The sequence below is a fragment of the Erythrolamprus reginae genome, chromosome 1 (genome assembly GCF_031021105.1).
Source record: "Erythrolamprus reginae isolate rEryReg1 chromosome 1, rEryReg1.hap1, whole genome shotgun sequence".
Classification (NCBI taxonomy): Eukaryota; Metazoa; Chordata; class Lepidosauria; order Squamata; family Dipsadidae; genus Erythrolamprus; species Erythrolamprus reginae.
This window is the reverse complement of record NC_091950.1, coordinates 348,808,720-348,833,649: the sequence shown is the minus strand read 5'-3', so window position 1 is coordinate 348,833,649 and position 24,930 is coordinate 348,808,720. Positions and strand designations below refer to the sequence as shown.

The window sequence follows — 24,930 nt, the reverse complement described above, 5'->3', positions numbered from 1 at the left end:
GTGGGACCTAACTGGTCGCTGGGATTCATGCAGCAGAATGTTAAATGTTAGATCCTAACACTTGATAACTGGAAATGAGGAAGTCGTTGAAGGTGAAAGAAGAGAGTTCAAAGAAGTATTCTTTCTCAGTATTAGAAAAACTATATCCACAGGCAATGCCAAATTATTGCCGAAAGCTAAAGAAAAAGTTGAGGAAGTTAAAACGTCTTATCTTCCTGGGCTTTACAGCCATGAAATAAAGAGACATTTGTTACTTGGGGGGGACAGGACTGTAACAAGTCTAGACCAAATCTTAAAATTGCATTGACAAGAAAGATACATATTGTCAAAGACTTGCTTTTCACAATTGTAACCTATGGCTGTGAAAGCTACATCATCAGAAAGGCTTGAGAAAGACAAATTGTACAGTTTGAAAAAAGTACTGAGAATAAATAGCTTGAAACAAATTATTCAGTGGAACATGAAATAAAGCCAAACTGCTCATTGGAATCAGCCTAAAAATGAAGCTTTATTTTTGACACATAATGAGAAGCCAGAAGAAGACCTTTAGGTATTTGCAGTGAGAAGGCACACCCCACTTGTATTTGTTTGTTTGTTTTGTCAAGTACCTATTGGTGATATAGAAAGATATAATAATATTTATATACATGATACTAATAAGAGAGAAACATTAGGACAGGGGATGGAAGGCACGCTGGTGCACTTATGCAGGCCCCTTACTGACCTCTTAGGAATCGAGAGAGGTCAACAGTGGATAGTCTAAGGTAGTGTTTCCCAACCTTGGCAACTTGAAGATATCTGGACTTCAACTGGGGAATTCTGGGAGTTGAAGTCCAAATATCTTCAAGTTGCCAAGGTTGGGAAACACTGAGGGTAAAGTTTTGGGGTTTAGGTGATGATATTACAGAGTCAGGTAATAATAATAATAATAATATTATTATTATTATTATTATTATTATTATTATTATTATTATTATTTATTAGACTCGGGGCGGCTCACAACAATAAAACAATATAGGTACAAATCTAATAATTAAAACTATGACTAAAACCCATAGTGAGTTCCATGCATCAACTAACCAAAAGTCATTTAGGAGGCATAGATTGCAAAGACTGAACCTCTGACTACCAGGTGTAAAAAGTCACCCTGGGTTTTCAAACCTGGGCGGGCCACGTTTGTTTTCCACCTTCAGGGCTGCTTGTTTCGGCCGCCGTCTCGCCACCCCGTCCGTGGACGTCCTTGGAAACAGCGCCTGGCTTCTTCTTGCAACGAGAGGGCCTCCCTCCTTTCCTGTTCGCGGGGGATCCTCATCTCAGCTTTACCCGGCCTTTCCATCCCGCTTGCCGGGTTGGGGGTGCGGTGGGGGCTTTCCCGTCCCTCTTCGGAACCGCGGTTCGGCCTCCGGGCCTGCAGGCGACGCTGTGGGGCGGCCCTTCTTGAGGCGCGAGCGGCCGGTTTCTTGCGGCCTGCGGCGTCGGGGACGACGGAGGCGCGGCCGTTTTCGAAGGACCCGAAAAGCGCTGGGAAGCATCGCGTCGTCGTCCTCGTCGTCCCCTCACCCTCACCGGCCCCGCCGCCGGCAGCATCATGGGCCGCAGGTAGGCTGCTTCGGCGGGCGAGGGAGGGGGGCGGCCTCGGCTGGGAAGGCGGCCAACCCACGCCGGCATCTGGAAGGCTCGGACCCGGCCGAGCAAAGAAGCCGGTGCTGGGGGTGGGAGCGGGTGACTTTGGGGAGCAAAACCAGACGGCTTTTTTTTAACCCACGGCGGGGCCTCGAGCAAAACGCGGGATGCTGACAGTCCGTCCCCGCCGCCCCCCAACAAAAAAATCCTGGGCGACTCTAACGGGGACTTTAAATGGGTCAGAAAAAAGCGGACGGGCGGTTCAGGTTATGTGTGTGTGTGCTGTGTGGAGGAGACACTTCCATCGAAATTGGGGCACTTTGGGTTGCATTTTTCGCCCCCCTTTCCTCGTTTCAGGGGCCCCTGAGAGTGATATAGCTAGGGCTTGTGGATTAACTTTTTTTCCCCAGGCAGGAAACGGGGTGAAATTAACCCTCGGTGGTCAATAGCAATAGCATTTAGACTTTATATACCGCTTCACAGTGCTTTACACCAGTGTTTCCCAACCTTGGCCACTTGAAGATATTTGGACTTCAACTCCCAGAGTTCCACAGCCAGCGAATGCTGGCTGGGGAATTCTGGGAGTTGAAGTCCAGATATCTTCAAGTGGCCAAGGTTGGGAAACACTGCTTTACACTAAACCAGGGGTAGGCAAAGTTGGCTTTTCTATGACTTGTGGACTTCAGCTCCCAGAATTCCTGAGCCAATCATGCTAGCTCAGGAATTCTGGGAATTGAAGTCCACATGTCACAGAAGAGCCAACTTTGCCTACCCCTGCACTAAGCTATTTACAGAGAGTAAGCATATTTTTCATTTATTTATTAGAGTTGAAAGAGACCCTGCTGGTCATCAAGTCCAACCCAACAGTCAATATTGCCCCCAACAATCTGGGTCCTCATTTTACCGACCTTGGAAGGAGGGAAAGCTTGAACCTAGTGAGATTTGATCTGCCAAACTGCTGGCAGACGGTGATCAGCAGGTGTAGCTTCCAGGACTGCATTCAAACCACTATGCCACCGTGGCTCGTTCAATACAAGTGGATGGAGAGACTACGGAGCAGCCTTTGCTGTAAGATTGGCTTTTTGGTGTTGTTTGAGGAAGAGCTGGGTAGATAATAATTGTATTTGTGAAGTACAATCGATTAATTTGAAGGGACCAGGCTGCATTTTGATAGAATAGAATAGATCTGGAAACAGACCTTGAAGGTCTTCTAGTCCCCTGCTTGAACAAGAGACCCTGTCCTGTTTCAGACAAGTGCTGTCAAGTCTCTTCATAAAAACCTTCAGGGATGAAGCACCCATAACTTTTGACAGCAAGCTGTTCCACTGGTTAATTGTCTTCATTGTTAGGAAGTATCTTCTTAATTCCAGGAGAATGATTGATTGATCGATTTGATTTGATTTGCATGCTACCCATCTCCCTAGGGACTCTAGGTGGCTCACAACAAGAATTAAAACATCTGCGGTATGAATCTCAGCGGCCAGTTAGGTACCACACAGTCAGCCTTCTCCAGGTCCCGTCAACCAGACAATGTCGCTTGGCGGGGCTAAGAGGAAGAGCCTTCTCTGTGAAGGCCCCGGCCCTCTGGAATCAGCTCCCCCCAGAGATTCGCACTGCCCCTACCCTCCTCACCTTTTGCAAGTCTTAAGACTCACTTATGTTGCCAGGCTTGGGGCAATTAGGTCTTGGCCCTCTGGCCAATAAATGTGATGTATGGTGGTGATCTGAATTTGTATGATTGATTTTTAATATACAGTACAGTGTTCCCTCAATTTTCGCAGGTTCGAACTTCGCGAATAGCCTATACCACGGTTTTTCAAAAAATATAAATTAAAAAATACTTTGCGGTTTTTTCCCATTCGATGACGTCATACGTCATCGGCAAACTAATAATTTTTGCAAATAAATAACAAAAAAAATAATTATTGTTAATAAATAATTATGTTTATAAATATCAGGATCACTAAGTGCCTTATTCAATGGTAAGTACCAGTAATAATGGTGAGTAAATGGTTGTTAAGGGAATGGGAAATGGTAATTTAGGGGTTTAAAGTGTTAAGGGATGGCTTGTGATACTGTCCATAGCCAAAAATGGTGTATTTACTTCTGCATCTCTACTTCGCGGAAATTCGACTTTCACGGGCGGTCTCGGAACGCATCCCCTGTGGAAATCGAGGGAACACTGTATTGGGATTTTAGGTTATGTAGTTTTAATTAATTAGATTTGTTTTTGTATTTATTGTTTTATATTATATGCTGTAAGCTGCCCCGAGTCTTTGGAGAGGGGCAGCATACAGTCTGACAGTGCAGTCAGGCGGTAGGGAAAGCAAGTAGGATGCTTGGCTGCATAGCTAGAGGTATAACAAGCAGGAAGAGGGAGATTATGATCCCGCTATATAGAATGCTGGTGAGACCACATTTGGAATACTATGTTCAGTTCTGGAGACCTCACCTACAAAAAGATATTGACAAAATTGAACGGGTCCAAAGACGGGCTACAAGAATGGTGGAAGGTCTTAAGCATAAAACGTATCAGGAAAGACTTAATGAACTCAATCTGTATAGTCTGGAGGACAGAAGGAAAAGGGGGGACATGATCGAAACATTTAAATATATTAAAGGGTTAAATAAGGTCCAGGAGGGAAGTGTTTTTAATAGGAAAGTGAACACAAGAACAAGGGGACACAATCTGAAGTTAGTTTGGGGAAAGATCAAAAGCAACGTGAGAAAATATTATTTTACTGAAAGAGTAGTAGATCCTTGGAACAAACTTCCAGCAGATGTGGTAGATAAATCCACAGTAACTGAATTTAAACATGCCTGGGATAAACATATATCCATCCTAAGATAAAATACAGAAAATAGTATAAGGGCAGGCTAGATGGACCAGGAGGTCTTTTTCTGCCGTCAGACTTCTATGTTTCTATACAAATCTAATTAATAAAATAAATAAATAAATAAATAAAAATAGTATTAAAACCTCTAAAAAACCATTTAAAAACAATTTAAATCCCACAGTTTTTAAAAAAAAACATACATACCATTTATGGCCACATCTTGATGGTACACCATCCGATCAACGGCCCCAGGCCTGCTGGAAAAGCCAGGTCTTTACAGCTTTCTGGAAGGCCTATAGGGTGGGAGCAGTCTGTATCTCAGAAGATAGCTGGTTTCAGAAACTCGGAGCAGCCACAGAGAAGGCTCTCCCTGCGGAAATTAATATTTCATGTAGTTTAAATTACATATTGTTCCTGAGTCTATGGAGAATCTCAGTCATCCAGGTAAGGGCTGTCCCAAAGGTGTCTTTTCAAGAGGCAACTGAGCTTTCTTGTTTTTCTTCGAAGACGTTTCACTTTTCATCTAAGAAGCTATTTCAGTTCAGACTGGATGGTGGGGAATGGAAAAATTACTTTCCGAGCTGAAGAAGCTCCTTTGATGTTAAGCTAACTGTCTCCAAAGAAAGTCCAATTGTCTCTTGGAAAGGCATCTTAAGGACAATATTATTCCTAACACCTTCTACTAAAAGCGCAAATGGTAAATAAACAGAATGGATGGGCTGTAGCATTTGAATAGAACAGGGCTTTGAATCTACATTAAGTACAGTAATTGCAAATACAGCCTGTGGAACAAGAGTTTTAAATCTAGATAATTTATGAATTACCCATTTGCCACATAGCTGAAAATTTCAGGTCTGCTGGAAAAAAAATATTCTGCTATTTTGGGTGTGATCAAAATGTATTCACTATGCCTGTATAATTTTATGCATTTATTCCCTGAAGCCTAATTGTTAGACTTGCATATTAAATCTTTCTTCAGAAAGGTTTGCCTGATGCACAAAGTTGACCGTGTAGTTTTTATATTGCATATGTTCTGAGACTTGATCACTAATTTTCATTCTGTCCTCTGTTTATTAGAGGAAGATCACTTTTTGGGGGGGCCTTGGTTTATAAAAGGATATTAATCCAGGTTTACACCATCAAGGACTACAGTTTGATTGGATCGCATAGGCTTTATTTACATGTCATGGCTAACCTAGTGATTCTGTCCTCCAGTGAATTCAGTCGGTTTTGATTGATATCATATATTGTGTGCGGCAGTGGATTTTGCTGACTGGCGGCCAAGTTTTTAGTCCTTCCAACCAAAGGCAAAGAGATGTTGGGAGGCAGTTACAACCCTTACCACTTCCTCTCTCTCTCTCTTCTCTCTCCTTTGGATGGGGGATGAGGAACTTCTACTGGCAACAGCAGGATCTGTGCAATTATTTAACCAGTTTTGGAATCCCCATTTCTGTTTACTTTTTACCTTCCCCCTTCCAAGTGGCTGCTGGGATAAAATGGTTACAGAATTACATTGTTGTATAGAAAAGGTCTGTTTTTATAAGATCTCTCTTTGTTGTGATCATGAATGTTGGAAGGGACAGTTCATTCTCATGTTAAACCCTGAAGCCAGATGCAGTTGGCATCTGAATAACTGAAAGGCATAGATACAAACAGTTTACATTGTGGGGAGGACTGATGGGAATTAGTTTAGCCTCAAACAAGAATTGCTCTAATTAGGAAACAATTTAGCTTTAGCTGGGTTTATTGGGTTAATTACCTGTGGTTTTGACTTTGTATAATAACATATTATAGGTTGACTCAGCCTTCCATCCTTCCGAGGTGGGTAAAATGAGGGCCCGGATTGTGGGAGCAATAGGATGGCTCTGTTAAAAAGTGCTATTGCTAACATGTTGTAAGCCGCCCTGAGTCTAAGGAGAAGGGCGGCATAAAATGAATGAATAAATAAATAAATATTTACCCTACTCCCTTTCCCATCAGCAGTGAAGCCTATTGTGCAAATGACGTTCAATGCCTTAGCACAACATTAGATCTCAAATGTGTATATTTACAGAAACATAAAAACAGTCTCCCACTAGATTTAACCATATGTAAATCTTACTTTCTTTACACAAACAAGGCTGGAAAGCTGCTGACAAAACCCCCAGTAAGAAGCAGATGAAAAGTAAAAAAAAATCATGTGTCCCTGGGTGTCCCCTGAAATTATATAAACTCAACAACCAGTAGTAAAATGCAAAATAAATGTGGTACAGTGAAAACATACTCATAAAGAATATCGTAGTCACTTGACATCTCACAGACTAATAGAGAAGCGAGAGGATGGACCTCTTTATGGCACATGTTAGATGAAAACAGTGCCAACACTGGGAAGATTTGCTACCTCTACCCTTTTATCTGATAACTTATATTGAATGAAAGTGAAAAACAAATTTCAATGTCATGAATCTTCATTCAAGCTTATGGACCATAATCTCACATACTGATTCAGTGTAGTTTAGTAGATAGGTGTTTCTCAGCTTTCCAGTTGAAGATTAAAACAGAGTCATTGGCACAAACATTTAAAGTCCTTCATGGCTTAGCGCCAGAATAGCTTCGAGACCACCACCTACTACACAACTCCTAGCGACCGATAAGGGCCCACGGGACTGGTCTTCTCCAGGTCCTGTGAGGTAAATAACGTCAGCCGACAGGTCTGCAGGGCAGGGCCTTCTCTGTGGATGCGCCGACTCTCTGGAACCAGCTATCTCCTGAGATCCGGACTTCCCCCACCCTACTGGACTTCCGGAAAGCTGTAAAGTCCTGGCTTTTCTGGCAGGCCTGGTGCTGTTGATCTGATGGGGTACCGTCAAGATCCAGCCATAAATGGGTTTTTTTAACTATGAAATTTAAATTGTTTTTTTAGAAGTTTTAATACTATTCATATGTTTTAAATTTTGTTGTGAGCTGCCTAGAGCCCCTAGGGTGAACCTTTTTTTTCTCGGATGCCGAAAGACTGTGGGTGCCTGGGTAGGGCAAAAACAGCTTCCTCCACCCCCCAGAGGCCATCTGGAGGCCTGAAATGGCCTGTTTCCCAACTTCTGTTGGCCCAGTAGGCTCGTGTTTTGCTCTCCCCAAGGCTCCAAAGGCTTCACTGGAGCTGTGGGAAGGTAAAACACCCTCCTTCATCCCTCCGTAGGCTCTCTGGAAGCCAAAAAGCCCTCCCAGAGCCTCTGTGCAAGCAAAAAAATCAGCTGGCCAGTGCACACATGCATGTTGGATCTGATCTACGGCAACGGCTCTCGTGCCAGCAGATATGGCTCTGCGTGCCAGTTGTGGCACCCATGCCATAGGTTTGCCCTCACTGCCCTAAGGAGATGGACTGCATACAAATCAAATCAAATCAAAGAAATAAATAAACTCATCCAGCCTACTTGCATGGTTAAGACAGGATTAGAATCGGTGTTTCACTGTTCCTATTCCATCAATTTAACCACTGTAGTACATAGGCTCTCACTTTACACACAGAAACACACACACATAAAATAAGCACACAGTTAATTGGCCTGATTTATTAATATCAAAGTTTAGTTTGACACGAATAGTGCTAGTTTTATTAGTTAGTATTTAAAATACTTGATCATACCATAAATCAATCAATCAATCAATCAATAAATCGTGTTAAAGTTAACCTTCCAAATGTTATACTTCCATCCAATCAGGAACTTCAGCATTCCTGAAGATCCTACATTATCATGCTACCAATTAATATTTTATGATCGCCATACAACATACAAAACACTCCTTACACACTCAGAACTAACTTGTGTTAGTAAGTTTTAGAAATTATTTTAATAGTGGAACATCAAAGAAATAAGACTTTCTAAAGAATAATTTTGCTTAATATTGCCAAGCTTTGCACTGGTATTATGCGTGTTTATGTAAATATATAGACCACCTCATTTTTTGCTCTTGTTCACAATAGCCTCCTTTTCATTGGCTCAGACATCATTTACTTTATTCCATAAATACTGCATTGTAAACTCTGTATTTCTCTAGAGTTATAAGAAATAACGAAAAAGGAATATTGTCTAATAAACTATCGATCATTGTTACATTAAATCTATTTGTGCATATATTCATACCTGCTTTTGTATATAATCTGTCAACTTTGGCTTTTTATGTTATGAGTTTTCACTCAAAAACTGGTGATTTTTTGGCAGAAAACCTTGCATTGCAGGAGGATGTCCATCTTCTGCAAATGCCAATCATAGGAAGGCCCAACTTTCTGTGGGTTTTTATTTTAGAATTTATTTGGTTTTTAAATCCTTTGCTGGTGATTTCCGCTTGCAATTATTAATTAGTAATTTGTGACCACAATTAATGATTGCCTCCTAATAACCAGGTCTCACTATACAAAAAAAAAGCATTACTAAATAGACAACTGTGTCTATTATTGGTAGCTTTTTATTCCAACAATGAGAATTACATTTGGAGCTTATGAAATGTGTGCTGTATTTTTAATATCTCACCAGTAGAGACTGGTTTAATTCAACTGGGAATCTCAAATCAAATTTAAGCTATATTTTGGAACTGGTCTTGGAAATCAAATAAAAATTACACAACAGGTTTTTTTTAATTCAAAGTCAATGAATTCTCTGAGTTAATGATGAAGTAAAGAGCCATTAATAAATTTAGAGAGCAATAATTAAAATCTATTTCACGTAGAACCTAGTTAGACTGTTGAATTTTCTTTCAGTTATTGATATCTGTATTCTTGTATGACTTTAATAGTGGGGGCCATGCATAATGATGGCTTCTGCTACTGAGGAGAGTTGGGTATTATATCTTGGCTCTGAATTCTAAATACCGTAGCTTTTCTGGAAAATGAGAGGAAATTTTTTAAAAAATTATTTGCCAAATTTAGGCACCATCCATCTATCTCTCTCAGAAATAGCATGATGTTCAGGCCCTTTTTGTGAATGTCCCTGAAGCAGACCTGCTTAAGATAATATCACACTAAATAGCTTTCAGTTTGATCAAATCAGATTCTGATGCTTTTAGTGTTTCAATTTTAATGGAAACCAGGTTTTACCTTTTATTCATGCATGTGTATTAATACAGAATTCATAACTCTTTTGCTATTCCTAAACTACCCTGATGCTTGTTCAAATTTGTTCCATAAGAGGCTAATAAAACATCCATAGAACTATGGTTACAGAATGGCTACTTTCAAGGACAAGGGGTCATTTTCAGGATATTTTTTTCTTTCCTTCTTTGAAGTTCATCACAATTAGCATTTGGAATTGGAGTCTATGAGGATTTGTTATCTCCTACATCAGTAGTTGCCTGAAGAGCTAAACCTGGAAAGAACTGCGGGTCTTATTACAAATATCCTTTGCCCTTAACTAATGGGGCATGAAAAATATGCACATCCAATTAGATGGGAAACAGTTCATGAATGTAGGAGCTCAAGTTTCCTGCTACGTTTGTGGGTTAGAAATTTTGAAAGGTTCTTTCATGTCTAGTGCTGGAGCCGATGTTGCCAGCCAGGCAGAAGTAAAAGCTTACCATACCTGTAACACTAGCTGCTCTGTTGCAGAAAGCTGGAAGAGAAGATCAAGGAAAACCCCCAGATTGTGTGCCAGACCTGAATGTGAAAGTCTTAGTGCATCTAGGATTTTTAAAAAACTGTGTAGCACCAGTTATATGGCCATTCCTGGATTGGTAGGATCTGCCCATGTTTACTCATAAATGAGTCTGCAGCCAGACTCTCTAGTCTAGATACAGAGCTAAATGGTATTCCAGCTTGGTGAATAAAACCTAAGCTTAATGTCCAGACTGAAGTTTGCTGCCATAAGACATAGTAACAGCCAATAATTTTAATGGCATTAAAAGACAAATGCATGGAAAGCAAAACCCACCAACTACTGCTAGTTATGATGTTTCTGCATGGCTTCCAGTATCAGATAATAAGTGTTCATCTTGGTTTTGGGATAGTCTGCGTGGAGGGATACTATCTTGTGATTGTGAGCTTCCTATAAATATGTGTTTGGTAAGCACTGGAGCATTTTGTTTTTTGTCTGATGCAGTTCTTGAGTGTTTATATTATGTTCTTTCGACTTACTGTGTCGAATATGCAATATTTTACAATTGCATATTCAATACAGTGATACAAAATAAAGATCGCCTATTTAAGTTCAGTGTCAAATAAGAAATTTAAATAATACCTGGCCCAGTACTCTGTCAAGTAGACATTGTTCCAAACTAGACTAATTTTCATACGCTCTTAATATTAGGCTCAAGTCTTATGAAAAGTATTCCAAAGGACCAGAAATACTGTAATGGATTATTGGAGTTCACAGAGCCGCAAATACAGAAACCATTCAATCAATTGCTATGTGGCAAGAAGAACAAATTCAGCCAATTGTTTATTTATTTATTTATTTTATTTATTATTTTGATTTCTAGGCCACCCATCTCCAGAGACTCAGGAGTTGTTTGATCATTAATAGTATTTTTGTATAGCAGACGTCTGAAAATTTCTGACCACTCTATTATTGTCAACTATTCTTCTGCTTGAGAACATATTTTGGCATGGCCACTTGCCTTGTTCCAACCATGTCTATTACTTCCCTGTTCCTTCATTCAGTGAGACCTTTCCTCTCTCTGATTCCTCTTCTCCTTAGGGTCCAGGGCTCTCTGCTCTCACTGTTAGGAGGGGCCAACTCCAGTGCTTTCGATCTATCATCCAAGCCCCCGCATCCATGTTGGATTTTAAGGATTTTCCAAAAATATATTTAACACAAAAATGAACAGAGGTTTTAAGGATTTCATCATTTATCTAACAGCTACTTTTGCATTCTTGGACACGTTTGCTACAGAAAAATTAAATAATGCAACAGGTGTTGCAACTAACCTCACAGTGAAATGGGCTATAATTGTGGCTTTCTCAAAACCATGTTTTTGTTGCAAAAAGTCTTGCAATGAAATACTTTCTGCTCATAACGGTTAATGGGAAGGAAAGGGAAGTGCTATTAGAACAGTTGAAGGTTTGGGTTTTCATTAGGAAGCATTTGCAACAAAGTAGCAAATGCATTTTAACCTAAACAAGTGCAAAGTTATGCATATCGGGGCAAAGAACCCCAATTATAACTACCAACTAATGGGGACCAAGCTTTCTGAGACAATCCAAGAAAGAGATCTTGGGATTTTGGTGGACAGCTCAATGAAGATGTCAATCCAGTGCGCAGCAGCAGTAAAAAAAGCAAATTCAATGCTTGGCATGATTAGGAAGGGAATCAAAAATAAGTCAGTAAGTGTTAAATTGCCTCTGTACAAATCGATGGTGAGACCACACTTGGAGTACTGTGTACAGTTCTGGTCACCTCACCTCAAGAAGGATATAATGGAACTGGAAAAGGTGCATAAAAGGACAAGTATGATCAAGGAAATGGAGCACCTCCCTTATGAAACCAGGTTGCAACGCCTTGGTCTTGAAAGATGGCGTTTAAGGGGTGATTTAAAGTGTATAAAATTATGCATGGGATAGAAAAGGTGGATAGAGAAAAATTCTTTTCTCTATCACACAATACTAGGACGAGGGGGCACTCCCTAAAGCTCATAGGTAAGAAAGCAAGGACAAATAAAGGGAAATATTTCTTCAACCAGAGGGGCGTTGGTTTATGGAATTCACTTCCAGAAGAGGTCGTGACAGCTGTCAGTTTTGATAGCTTCAAGGCAGGATTAGACAGATTCATAGATGGCAAGTGTATCGCTGGTTATTGAAACGGATGTCCATGTGCCGCCTCTATGTTGGTTGAGGCAGGCAGGATTCCCTTGAGTACCATTTGTTGGGGATCAAGGGAAAGGGAGGGGTTTGCCTTCTCTTTCTACTCAAGAACCCCATGACATAGAATCCTGGACTTGATGGGCTTCAGCATGGCTCTTCTTATGTTCTTATACCTGCTTTGATAGCTGTTTCAGGGTTTGGTACTATAGTAGGGTAACAATTAATTAGGCAGAAATTCTGTGCATGCTCACAAATAAGCCGTTTCATGGTGAGAAATTGGATGATCATTTTTTTCTGAACATTTATATTCTTGAGAATAGAAGGGGAGGCAATCTACAGCTCCAGGTATTACTTCCTCTATTGCATAGTTGGCTGGAGAATTCTGAGAGTTGCAGTCCACAAGTCTTAAAGTGGCCAAGATTGAAGACCTTTGCTCTATTGCATGGGAGTGGAGTGATATATAGCATTCGGGAGGAGACTCAGTTAAGACTGCCATCTCCAGCATTTTACCAATCATTAACCTTAACTTTGCTGTGAAATTCTCATCAGGACAGGTTCTCTTCAGTGAATACAGATGAACAAACAATAGAGGGTATTGTAGGGCATTTATCTATTTACCCCTTTTGACTACTGTAATATTTCTTTTGGCTGTCCACTATGCAGTTACACAACACAAAGATATTACACTCCCCTGCTGCACATATCTTAATTTCATTTTGACCTCTGAAAATAAGTCATCAAGATTTCCCTCAGCACTTATGCACAGATCCAGATCAATATGCCCAATGGTTGAGAGATGCTATGAGTTTAGGAGGATCGGACCAGAATATCTCTGGGACCGCCTTCTGCCGCATGAATCCCAGCGACCGATTAGGTCCCACAGAGTTGGCCTTCTCCGGGTCCCGTCGACTAAACAATGTCATTTGGCGGGATCCAGGGGAAGAGCCTTCTCTGTGGCGGCCCCGACCCTCTGGAACCAGCTCCCCCCGGAGATTAGAATTGCCCCCACCCTCCTTGCCTTTCGTAAACTCCTTAAAACCCACCTCTGCTGTCAGGCATGGGGGAATTGAGATATCTTCCCTGGGCTTATACAGTTTATGCATGGTATGTTTGTGTGTATGTTTTTGCTTTTTAATAAGGGGTTTTTAATTGACTTTTAAATTATTAGATTTGTTATACATTGTTTTATTGTTGTTGTGAGCCACCACGAGTCTACGGAGAGGGGCGGCATACAAATCTAAATGATGATGATGATGATGATGATGATGATGATAATAATAATAATAATAATAATCATCATCATCATCTATATGATTGTTGCATGAAAGAACTTCTCCAGTTTTCCAATTTTCACTAGAGGTAGCTGTTAATACTCCCCTACCCCACCCTTTTTATTGACCTGCCTGAAAATGGTGAGTTTTATTGTACTTTTTAAATTGTGATTCTCTATAACCACCAATATTTGCTTTGTAGGAAGGTCTTCTTACTTCCCGGATGTTCTGCTTGTTCCATAATGCACTGTTTAATGTACAAACATGGCAGACATGGGTGGCTGAAAGCTGCCAGCTGTTATGAAATACAGTAATACCTCGTCTTACGAACTTAATTGGTGCCGGGAGGAGGTTCGTAGGGGAAAAGTTCGTAAGACGAAACATTGTTTCCCATAGGAATCAATGGGAAAGCGATTAATGCGTGCAAGCCGGCTGCCACCACCGAAGGAGGCTTGAGCCTCCCGATCCTCCCCGCCCTTTTGCCATGCATATCATCCTGGGTGAAGCGCTGGGGGGAGGGAGTCAGGAAGGTCCTCCTGCTCCCCGCCTAGCCAAAAACACAAAGGCGGTCTGCCGACGCCCGCGGAGCAATGGGAAGCTGAAGCCGCCGGCAATTTGAGCCTTCCTTTGCTGCATGCTGCTTTGCCCTGCCTGTGGTGCTGGGCGAAGTGCTGGGGGGAGGGAGTTAGGAAGGTCCTCCTGCTCTCCCCTCAGCCAAACACACAAAGGCGGTCTGCCGCCGCCCGCGGGGCAATGGGAAGCTGAAGCCGGTGGCGGTTTGAGCTTCCCGTTCCTCCACGCCGCTTCATCCTCCTGGCTCAAGCGGACGGTGGCAGACCGGCTTTGTGTTTTTGGCTGGGGGGGAGAAGTAGGACCTTCCTAACTCCCTCCCCCCCCAGCCAAAAACCCAAAGCCTGTCTGCTGCCGCTCGCTTGAGCCAGGACAGGAGGGGCGAAGTGAGGTGGAGGGATGGGAAGCTGAATCCGGCGGCGGTTTGAGCTTCCCATTCCTCCACGTCACTTCGCCACTCATGTCCAGGCTAAAGCGTGCGGCAGCAGACAGGCTTTGGGTTTTTGGCTGGGGGGGAGAAGGAGGACCTTCCTCCCTCCCAGCCAAAAACCCAAAGCGGCCTCCCGAACCCGAACTTTCGCTGAGAAGCCCCGCTGCCCGGCTGTCACCTTTTAAAACAACCGGGGGGCTTCTCGGCGGCCTCCTGAACGCCGAACCCAGAAGTTCAGGTTTGGCGTTTGGGTTCGGGAGGATGCTGGGAAGCCCCCCGACTGTTTTAAAAGGTGACAGCCGGGCGGCGGGGCTTCCCAGCGGCCTCCCGAACCCGAACTTTCGCTGAGAAGCCCCGCCGCCCGGCTGTCACCTTTTAAAACAGCCGAGGGGCTTCTTGGCGGCCTCCTGAACGCCGAACCCAGAAGTTCAGGTTTGGCGTTCGGATTCAGGAGGACGCTGAGAAGCCCCCCGGCTGTTTCAAAAAGCAACAGCCGGGCGGCGGGGCTTCTTGGAGGCGCCGCCGGGGGGTTTGTAAGACGGAAAAAGTTCGTAAGAAGAGGCAAAAAATTTCTGAACCCCGGGTTCGTATCTCGGGTTGTTCGCATGGCGGGGCGTTCGTATCATGAGGTACCACTGTACTTATTTTGAAACTCTGTTGGAAAAAAAAATGCCCACAGGGCAGTCCACTGTTGATGCAAATTGATCCCAAAATTTTTGCCACTAAGCGAGACGTTTGTTGAGTTTTGCCTCATTTTACGACTTTCTGTCACAGTTTCTAAGTGAATTGTTGCCGTTCTTAATTTAGTAACATGGTTGTTAAGTGAATCTGGCTTCCCCATTACATTTGCTTGTCAGAAGGTCGCAAAAGATAACCGACAACAATTCAAAATACAGTGGTACCTCAAGATACGAACCCCTCGTCTTACGAACAACTCGTGATACGAACCCGGGGTTCAGAAAATTTTTGCCTCTTCTTACAAACTTTTTTCGAGTTACGAACCTTTTAAAACAGCCGCGCGGCTTCCCAGAAGCCTCCCGAATGCTGGTTCGTAACTCGAACAAAGTTCGTAAGAAGAGGCAAAATTTTTCTGAACCCTGGGTTCAGTTCGGGAGGTTGCTGGGAAGCCCCCCAGCCCGGCTGTCACCTTTTAAAACAGCCGCGCCGCTTCCCAGCTGTCTCCCGAAGCCGAACGCGGAAGTTCGGCTTTGGCGTTCGGCTTCAGGAGACAGCTGGGAAGCGGCGCGGCTGTTTTAAAAGGTCGCAGCCGGCCTGGGGGGCTTTCCAGCACCCCCCCGAACCCGGGTTCGGGGTTCGGGGGGTGCTGGGAAACCCCCAAGGCCGGCTGCGACCTTTTAAAACTGCTGCGCCGCTTCCCAGCTGTCTCCCGAAGCCGAACGCGGAAGTTCGGCTTTGCCATTCGGCTTCAGGAGACAGCTGGGAAGCGGCGCGGCTGTTTTAAAAGGTCTTTTGAATCCCGCCGCTTCTGCTGGATACGTGCGATGGGTGGGACGAGCGGCGCGGAAGCCGGTGGCTGTGGCAGCTCGTCCCACCCATCGCCCGTATCCAGCAGAAGCTGCTGGATTCAAAGTGCTGGGGTGGGGGTGGGGGTCCCGACAGCCCCCCCCACCCCAGCACTTTTGAATCCCGCCGCTTCTGCTGGATACGTGCGATGGGTGGGACGAGCGGCGTGGAAGCCGGAGCCCGGCCCCGTGGGCTCGGTTACATCTTCCGCTGCCAGCCAGGCAGCGCAACGAAGAGAGGCATTCGCTTTCCTCCCGCCGGCTCCTCAATCGGGCCGGCAGGGAACAGAATGGAGCCAGCCCAGAAGCAAGAGACGCAGGATCGGGCCGGCGGCAAGCGAGGCAGCAGGTCTGCATCCTGGGCGGGCGGCGGGCAAGGAGGCGCGGCCGAGCGGCGACAGCGGCGGTTCTCCTCACTTCGGAGAGCTTCCTGGGCATGAAAGCTCCCGAATCCAACAACAACGAAAGCCAGGAAGCTCTCCCTGGCGGAGACCGTTGGCCCCTCAATCGGGCCGGCAGGGAACAGAGCGGAGCCCACATGGCTGTGCTCCGTGAAGGGGGACCACTGGCTTGCCTAGCGGGCTGGGAGGGAGGCCGAATACGGGAGGAGGAGGAAGAGGAGGAGGAGGGAGGAAGGAGAGAGAGAGAGAGGGAAGCCGCCCGGCTGTTTTAAAAGGTGACAGCCGGGCGGCAGCGTTTTTTTGCGGGGGGGGGGTTTGTTGCACGGATTAATTGACTTTACATTGTTTTCTATGGGAAACAATGTTTCGTCTTACGAACCTTTCGTCTTACGAACCTCCCCCTGGAACCAATTAAGTTCGTATCTTGAGGTTCCACTGTATGACACTTGCCAAGTGTCTGAATTTTGATTACTGTATTTTCAAGTGTATAAGACACACCTTTTTCTTCCCTAAAAGAGGCTGATAATTAGGGTGTGTCTTATACTCTGAATGTAGCTTCCCCCCCCCCCCGGCCCTAACTAGCTACTAACGATCTTCCCAGCTCTTACCTTGCAAGCTCTTTCATTGTTACTCTCTGCCAAGAATGTATTCCAAATCCTGCCTTTGATTTTTTTTTTTTTTCATTCTCTATTTGCTCCAGACATTTCTTTCTAGCCCTAACCAGGTGCTATTAATGTACCCAAGCTCTTTCATTGTTACTCTCTGCAAATAATGTTTTCCAAGCCCTAAGTTTTTGCAGGGTTTTTTCCATTGCTCTACTTGCTCAGATTGTTTATTTCCAAGTGCTAATGATGTTCCCAGCTCTTACTGGCTTGCAAGCTCTTTCATTGTTATTCTCTCAGAATTAAAAAAAAAATTAAGCCCTTAACCAGGGGATAAAATAATGTGCTGAAGCTGACCAGACTAAGGACGCTAACCAGTTGAATACCTGATAACCAGATTTTTTTCCTTATTTTCCTCCCAAAAAACTAATATATTCTGGTGAGTCTTATACCTGTACTTCGATAAATATGGTAGTTGACGATGAGGATGCTACAAGAGTCATAAGTATGAAAAGCAGTTTTAAGTCATTTTCTCCCCCCCCCCCCAGTACCATTGTAAGTTGGAACAGCCACTAAATGAACTGTTGTAAGTTGAGGACCACCTGTAATTGCTTTCCTAGTTTAAGAGGAGCAGGGATAGAGATGTGGACGAAGAGGTTCTTTTTGCATGTTCTCCCCTCATTTACTTAGGGCAATGTTTCCCAACCTTGGCAACTTGAAGAGATCTGGACTTCAACTCCCAGAATTCCCCAGCCAGCATTTGCTGGCTGGGGAATTCTGGGAGTTGAAGTCCAGATCTCTTCAAGTTGCCAAGGTTGGGAAACACTGGCTTAGGGAATTTTCTTGGACTTACTGCTATTTTTTTCTTCTTAGCAGGTTCTGCCTGTCTCTTGTGCTGACTGCTCTTCATTCGGTGGCTGCCGATGAAGGTGCACCCAATGTTCACCAGGATTCGTGGGGAGACTTTTGGCTGTTACGGTTTTTGGTCAACGCTGCAGGCTACGCAAGCATTCTTGTGCCAGGTTACTTGCTCATACAGTATTTTAAGAGGAAGAATTACCTTGAAACAGGTAAGTATAGAACGCATCTCCTTTTATTATTATTTTTTGTCCGCTAATCATATCAAGCTTGTCCAGGTATTGAATTGGTGTTTGGAATTGTTAGTGGGCAAGATAAGGCCAATTAACTGTTCTCTCAAAGATCAAGCTTCTCTCTTTGACAGTTTCCTTCTAGCCTGCACTGTCCTAGGTGACCTTGGCAGATTTTATAAAAGTACCTTTTACTGCCTCCAGCTGGTTCGCATATTATACTGTTTCTGGGTAAGAGTTGATGTGGTGGCACTATTCTAAGCATGGGTATCCTCCCCATTGAATTGGTACCCTGTTTCCCTGAAAATAAGACGTACCCCGAAAGTAAGGCATGTCAGAGGTTTTGCAGAGTTTGCTAATATAAGGCACCCCCCAAAAATAAGGCGTAGTCAAGTTTACATACGGTACGGTGGAAAAACATACGGTACCATTCAAAGCTGTTCATAACGGTACCGTAATAATGTGGCGTCCCCTGCTGGCCCCTTCCATCGCTTTGTACTGTCCAGTACAGCAGACACAGTCTGCTGCTGTCTCACCGCCATTACAGTCTCCACTACAGTGCGTAGACTGTAGTTCCTCTGGTGGCCGGAAGCTGCAATAGCGGGAGTATACTGTTGTACCATATAAGTGCCGTCATTTGTGTGTGTGGGTGCCATACCGACAGGTACCGTACCGTAATCAGTGTACCGTACGGTACACTTTCTTTGGGGGTGTCAGCTTTTCTACCTGTGAATTTGTCTTATTTGAGAAATATAAGGCACCCCCCGAAAATAAGACGTAGCACAACTTTTGGAGCAAAAATTAATATAAGACAGTGTCTTATTTTCGGGGAAACATGGCAGCACAAACTGTGAATGCTAGCTTGCCAAAATGGACAAAAGTCAGCCAGACGGAACCTCCTTTATACAAGTAGTAAAGGAGTGGCTTTGGTTACCTGGTTTTGGGTTTTTTTCCCCAGTTCTGTTAAAACACTCTCCACACATTTGTGCAAGGAAGTCCATCCAAATGTGTAGTGGGTTTTTAATGACCCAAAGATATGTATGTGTGTATGATTGTTAGTTTAATTAAGGGTTTTTATTGTTAATTTAATGGAGGGTTTATTGTTTTTACTATTTAATATTTAATATTTGACTTTGATTGTAATTGTATCACATTATTTTATTGTTGTAAGCTGCCCTGAGTCCCAACAGGATTGGGTGGCATATAAGTCAATTAAATTAAATTAAAATTTTATTGTCCAGTAATTTTAGTTATGTATCATTTAATACTTTTTCAATGCTTTTATTATTATGCTATATTCTGATTCTGTGATAAGTTTGAATTTCGTGTATTTGAGTGAAAAATGTTTCTAAAAATAAAAATTGTTAATATTACTGCTGAAGTGCTTTTCTTTAATCACTCAGCAGTGGTGTTCTCCACACACACAAAAACCTCACTCATGTGTTGTTCAATTCTATCTTTAATAAAATGTATCCTCTGGGCCTGTCTTTCATTAGGTTAGCAAACTGTGAGTGCAACATTATGAATAAGAGACATGGAATGTCAATCTGCCTTTCTGTATGGCCAGAAAAAAAGAAAATATATCTTAGCAGGAACAAGTAACATGAGAAAATGAAAATAAAACTGGTTTTAACAGGGATAATGTTGAAAGGAATAAGCTTGCAATTAGCATTCATGAAGGGGGGCACGATGGAACGCTGAACTTGTCAACTGGAAAGATGACAGCCAAGGTTTGAGATCTGAGCACTACACAATTGGGGTGAGCTCTCATTATTTACCCTACCTCCTGCCCTCATAGCAGTTCCAAAGTATGTAAATGCAAGTAGATAAATAGGTACCACTTTGTGTTTGATGTGACCATGAAAATGTCTTTGGACAATGCTGGCTCCCTCAGCTAAGAAATGGAATGAGCATCGCTCCCCCCTAGAGTTGGACAGGACCAGAAGGGGGAAATCTTTACCTTGAGATAATTGATTGCTGTAGATAATTTTCTTTTTTCCTTTTTCTTTCTTAGGCCGTGGAATTTGTTTTCCAGTAATCAAATCCTGTGTTTTTGGCAATGAGGCCAAGTCGGGGCATCAGGATGATGCCATTTCGGCAGCCCGAAATGAGACTGTAGAGTCGTCTACAGCCCGTCAGATTTTTAAGCTGCTATTCTGTGCAACTGGTTTACAGGTAAAGAAGAGATAGACTTTAGGTTACTCGGTTTTAAAACAGTCTATTTTGAGACTGGCAGGAAAGTACAGGAGGCTAAAAATGCCTTTCCAGAGCTCCGAACAAGCTGAAAATCAGCGTGCCAGCAGATATGGCGCTGTGCACCACCTATGGTATGCCATAGGTTCGCTATCACTGGTATAGGTGGTGCCATAATTTAACAATCTTAATTTGACTTGTCAGATTTTTGGGGAGGGGGTAGAAGACTAGGCCTTGCTTGTAAGGATTAAGGGAATGTGGTCAAATCTAGCCTTTAGCTTTCAGTTGATGTTAATAAAGTGTTTACAAGCATTCACAAGGTCACTCTTGAAACATAGGAGTTAGAATATTCCGCTCAGACTGTCATAGGGCCACCATTGTCATTTCCTCCCTGATAGTTTCCCTGCCAATCTCTTCTCTTCTCTCTCACTTTGTAGATTTCCTATTTGACATGGGGCGTCCTACAGGAACGTGTCATGACCAGGTCCTACGGAGCAAGTGAGTCGGAGCCTGGAGAGAAGTTCAGAGATTCTCAGTTCCTCGTCTTCATGAACCGGATCCTGGCCTGTACTGTGGCCGGCCTCTATTGTGCTCTGATCAAGCAGCCCCGTCATGGCGCTCCCATGTACAAGTATTCTTTTGCTTCCCTCTCCAACATTCTCAGCAGCTGGTGCCAATACGAAGCCCTCAAGTATATTAGCTTCCCCACTCAAGTGCTGGCCAAGGCTTCCAAGGTGATTCCGGTCATGCTGATGGGAAAGCTGGTGTCACGCAAAAGCTATGAGTACTGGGAATATTTAACAGCAGCCCTCATTTCAGTAGGGGTGAGCATGTTCCTGCTTTCTAATACTCACGACGAGCATCGGTCCACTGTCACTACCTTCTCTGGCGTGATCCTCCTCGGTGGCTACATCGCTTTTGACAGCTTCACCTCCAACTGGCAGGATGCCCTCTTCACCTACAAGATGTCCTCGGTGCAAATGATGTTCGGAGTGAATGTCTTTTCTTGCCTGTTCACCATGGGCTCGCTGCTGGAGCAGGGGGCTTTCGTAGAATCGATAAACTTTATGGCACGGCATTCAGAGTTTGCCGCCCACGCTGTCCTTTTGTCGGTGTGCTCCGCTTTCGGGCAGCTCTTCATTTTCTACACCATCAACCAATTTGGAGCCGCTGTCTTCACCATTATCATGACTCTGCGCCAAGCCTTTGCCATCCTGCTCTCTTGCCTCATCTACGGCCACGCAGTCACCGTGATGGGTGGGCTGGGAGTAGCCGTGGTCTTCATAGCACTTTTCCTCCGGGTCTACGCCCGCAGCCGCATGAAGAAGCGAGCCAAAAAAGTGCCTGCGGGCGAGGGCCCAGTACAAAAGGTTTAGGAGCCTGCAGGAGAAGCTGTGCCCTCCCCACCCGCCAGATCCAAAGCATTTGCTTAATCCTGGTCATGAACTTAGTAAAGAGCTGGAAGAGGTGAAGCTTGATTATTTTCTCCCAGATGATTTTTTGTGGGGAGGGAAAAATACTGGGTTGACTTGAAGGAAATGAAGGAATGCTTCTTCTGACTGTCAATGTCTGAACAGTCCTCTCAAAACAAGCGGTACAGAGGTCCTTTTCTCAGTGGACAGATGGAGGCGAGCCTAATAGGCTTACCCTGACTTGGGGTTTTATAAGAGATGGCTTATTTATGATCAGGGCAAAGTGAAGTGGTTGTTGTTTTTGTACAGTTCCCATCCTACTGCTGTATGAAAGGGAATATCAAGAATAAAACTTTTGAAAGGTTCTAATCAGAACAAAATAGCCAGACTTTACCATTGGAAGACCAACCTAGTCCAGCTCCCACAGGAAATCTGGGACTTTTCTTACTGCGGGTAATCTTTTTTTATAACTGGGGGGACTGGGAGGGGGGAGGGAATTGCACTTAAAAAAAAATCAGCCTGTAAGAGCCATAGGGACATGGCAATATTTTGGGACCTTAGTGCCAGCTATTCACCTCCCTTTTATTTTTCACCAAGATTTGAAGTCATGCCGAAGTACAAAATCAGCATTTAAAAGCTTTCCGATGCCTAACAGATCTGCTTTTCATCTTTTAAAAAATATATAATTAGATCAATTTAGTTATGGTTGCATAAGGGCAGCGGGGGTGGGTGGGTGTCATTTGCAACCCCACTTAGTCCTGCCTTGCATAATTTGATTTTGCTGATTAGTGAACTCTTTTCAATGATTGCTTATACGTTTTCTAGTTTAGTGTGCTCATAATTTTGCCGAAAAGTTTAGGTAGCGCACCATTTTTGCTTCTATTGCTTTTTGCTAGCTGACCGTCAGCCATTCACCCATTTTCTTGAACCTCGAGCCAAATCTCGGGACATTTTCTTGGGGTTTATAATTGTGGCATGCAGTTCAGAAAAGCACATCCATTATCTTTTTAAAGGTTTAACTTTTTGGAAGAGGTTTAATTTATTTTTCATTGTCCTTAAGGTAGTACAGCTTGACTTCTTTTGCTTCATCCCTCCCCTAATAAATTTGCAGACAACTTCTCAGTTTACATAAGGAACCAGCAATACAAGACAGGCAGGTCAGCCCTTGTATTCTTCCAACAATAGCAATAGCATTTAGCTATTGCTAAATAACAAGATGGCTTCCCTTGAAAACTTGAGTATTGCAGAGCTCTGGCTTATATACACTCATTTTACAAGGTGCTCAGCATGTTGTAACTGTTGAGGGTGAGAATTTTGAATGTTGTTGCTCAAAGCAGTTGCCTGGTCTTTTAACATTTTTAGAACTAAGAAACAGCTCTGGGTTGTACAGGACAGGAGTGATGGATATATCCAAACACAATTGCTCTGAAACCTCACTATAGCATTGGAGTTGCTTTTGCCAGTTCCATCCAGAATGTCTGGATTTTGCCAATTTAACCATTTTAAACTGTCAAGCTGAAATTGTGCAGGGCAAATATTTCTTGAAATACAACTATCTTATTTTATTAAATTTAAAATATGCAGCAAAGAAATGGCTCAGGTTATGTTTTGTAATTTTATGTTGACCATAGGGTTAAACAAACTAATCACTTGGTGGGAATTTAATATTTCCTTACATCCTAAAATTATTGTGGTGTAGACTAAGTCCTTTAATCAAAGAACAAATAAGGACAGATAACTTCAAACAACAGAGTTGTGATAAGTAGTTATTCCTATTTACAACATAGATCTTCATGCACACATTTGAGTAGAAGTTATTGCTGTATGTTGGGTAACCCAGTACAGAAATTGACAGCAGTAGGGCTGCAGCCCCTATTCCATTTATCTTAAACCAATAGGTAGGTATATCTTGGAGGTATTGATCAGATTTGGAGGTATCGATAACTTCTTGTGGAGGTGACATCTCTTCTCAAAGCCTAAAAATAGTTAAAATATTGGACCAGAGCACCATCTAGAGATCCAAAAGTGGGACTTTATGAGTAAAGTAGATTGAATGCCCTCAAATAACAGTTGGTGCTCCAATTCTGGATATACCATTTCATTTTCAACCAAAACTGCATGTTTAGCAAGATATACAGATCTCTAAGTAAATGGTAAATAGAAAATGCAGATCTGAAGCTATTTGGCATACTATGTTTCCTTTGGAGCTAAAAATCCCATTTAATTTATGTCCACAATGATCAATGTACAGTGGAAATTGGGGGCTGTAGTGTTTCGAGTCAGTTTTTAATTCCTGATGACTGCCTGGCTAAATCTCTGCAATTTTCTTGACAAGATGTTTTGGAAGTGGTTTTCCTTTGCCTCCTTCCTAGAGATGCAAGAGGGCGACTGTTTCCAAAATCACCCAGGTCTCCCAGTTTCTAGCCTAATGCCTACAGCAAACTGGCTCATTGTATCCAGAATTGACATATGATTTCTGATCAGATGTGTATTTTGTAATATCCAAACTACAGCTGCTATAGTTTTGTGCAAGTATCTAGAACGAAAAGTCAATAAAAACTCCACATGGAATTGGTTAAGATCAAGATGTTAAAGAAGAAACTGAAGACTTGTTCTAGTGGCTCAAGAACAAGTGTTGCTCTTGCATGAAAATGAAAATTCAATATATAACAGTAGCAGACGCCCCTTTTGTAATGAAAAAGATGAAACCACTGACCATTTGATCAATGGCTGTAGCAAAATTTCAAAAACTGACTAAAAGCAGTGTCATGACCAAATTGGGAATATTTCTAGAGATTTGTGTCAATGGTGTGTTGAAAATTTTGCCACCGGTTTGTGCACATGCACAGAAGCATACCGGATGGGTGGGCGGAGCCTCCTGCCGCAGCCACTACCAGTTCTAAGAACCGGTCTGAACCAGGAGCAACCCACCACTGGTCTAGATGTAATAAAAATCAATGGGACCATCAAATTGGGAAAGTTTTACAAAATGAGCAGGTTGAGATGATATGGAACGAAGATCCAAACAGATAGGCATCTTGTTCATAACATGCCTGATATAATTTATTGGGGGGGAAAAGGATGTTTTATTCTTTGATGCTGCTATGTACCCGTGATGCAAAGATTGAGGAAAAACAATTAGAAAATTGTATGAACTAATGTAACCTGCAGGTCAAAATTTAATGGTTGTGAAAAAACAAATCTGTTATGCC

General features: G+C 43.1%; 1 protein-coding gene across 3 annotated transcripts; it reads left to right on the top strand.

Moving 5' to 3' along the window:
- Positions 1–1,185: 1,185 nt before the first annotated feature.
- On the top strand, positions 1,186–23,310 carry SLC35B2 (solute carrier family 35 member B2). 3 transcript variants are annotated; one of them, XM_070734230.1, is made up of 4 exons: positions 1,186–1,599; positions 17,899–18,095; positions 20,128–20,288; positions 20,744–23,310. In XM_070734230.1, exons 1-4 carry the CDS (start codon positions 1,589–1,591, stop codon positions 21,680–21,682), a joined length of 1,308 nt encoding a protein of 435 aa, XP_070590331.1. In that variant the 5' UTR covers positions 1,186–1,588; the 3' UTR covers positions 21,683–23,310. The 3 variants fall into 3 exon arrangements, with proteins under 3 accessions (XP_070590331.1, XP_070590332.1, XP_070590334.1); XM_070734231.1 differs by having other exon boundaries at positions 1,398–1,599; positions 17,902–18,095; XM_070734233.1 differs by lacking the exons at positions 1,186–1,599; positions 17,899–18,095 and adding an exon at positions 19,610–19,872.
- Positions 23,311–24,930: the final 1,620 nt, after the last annotated feature.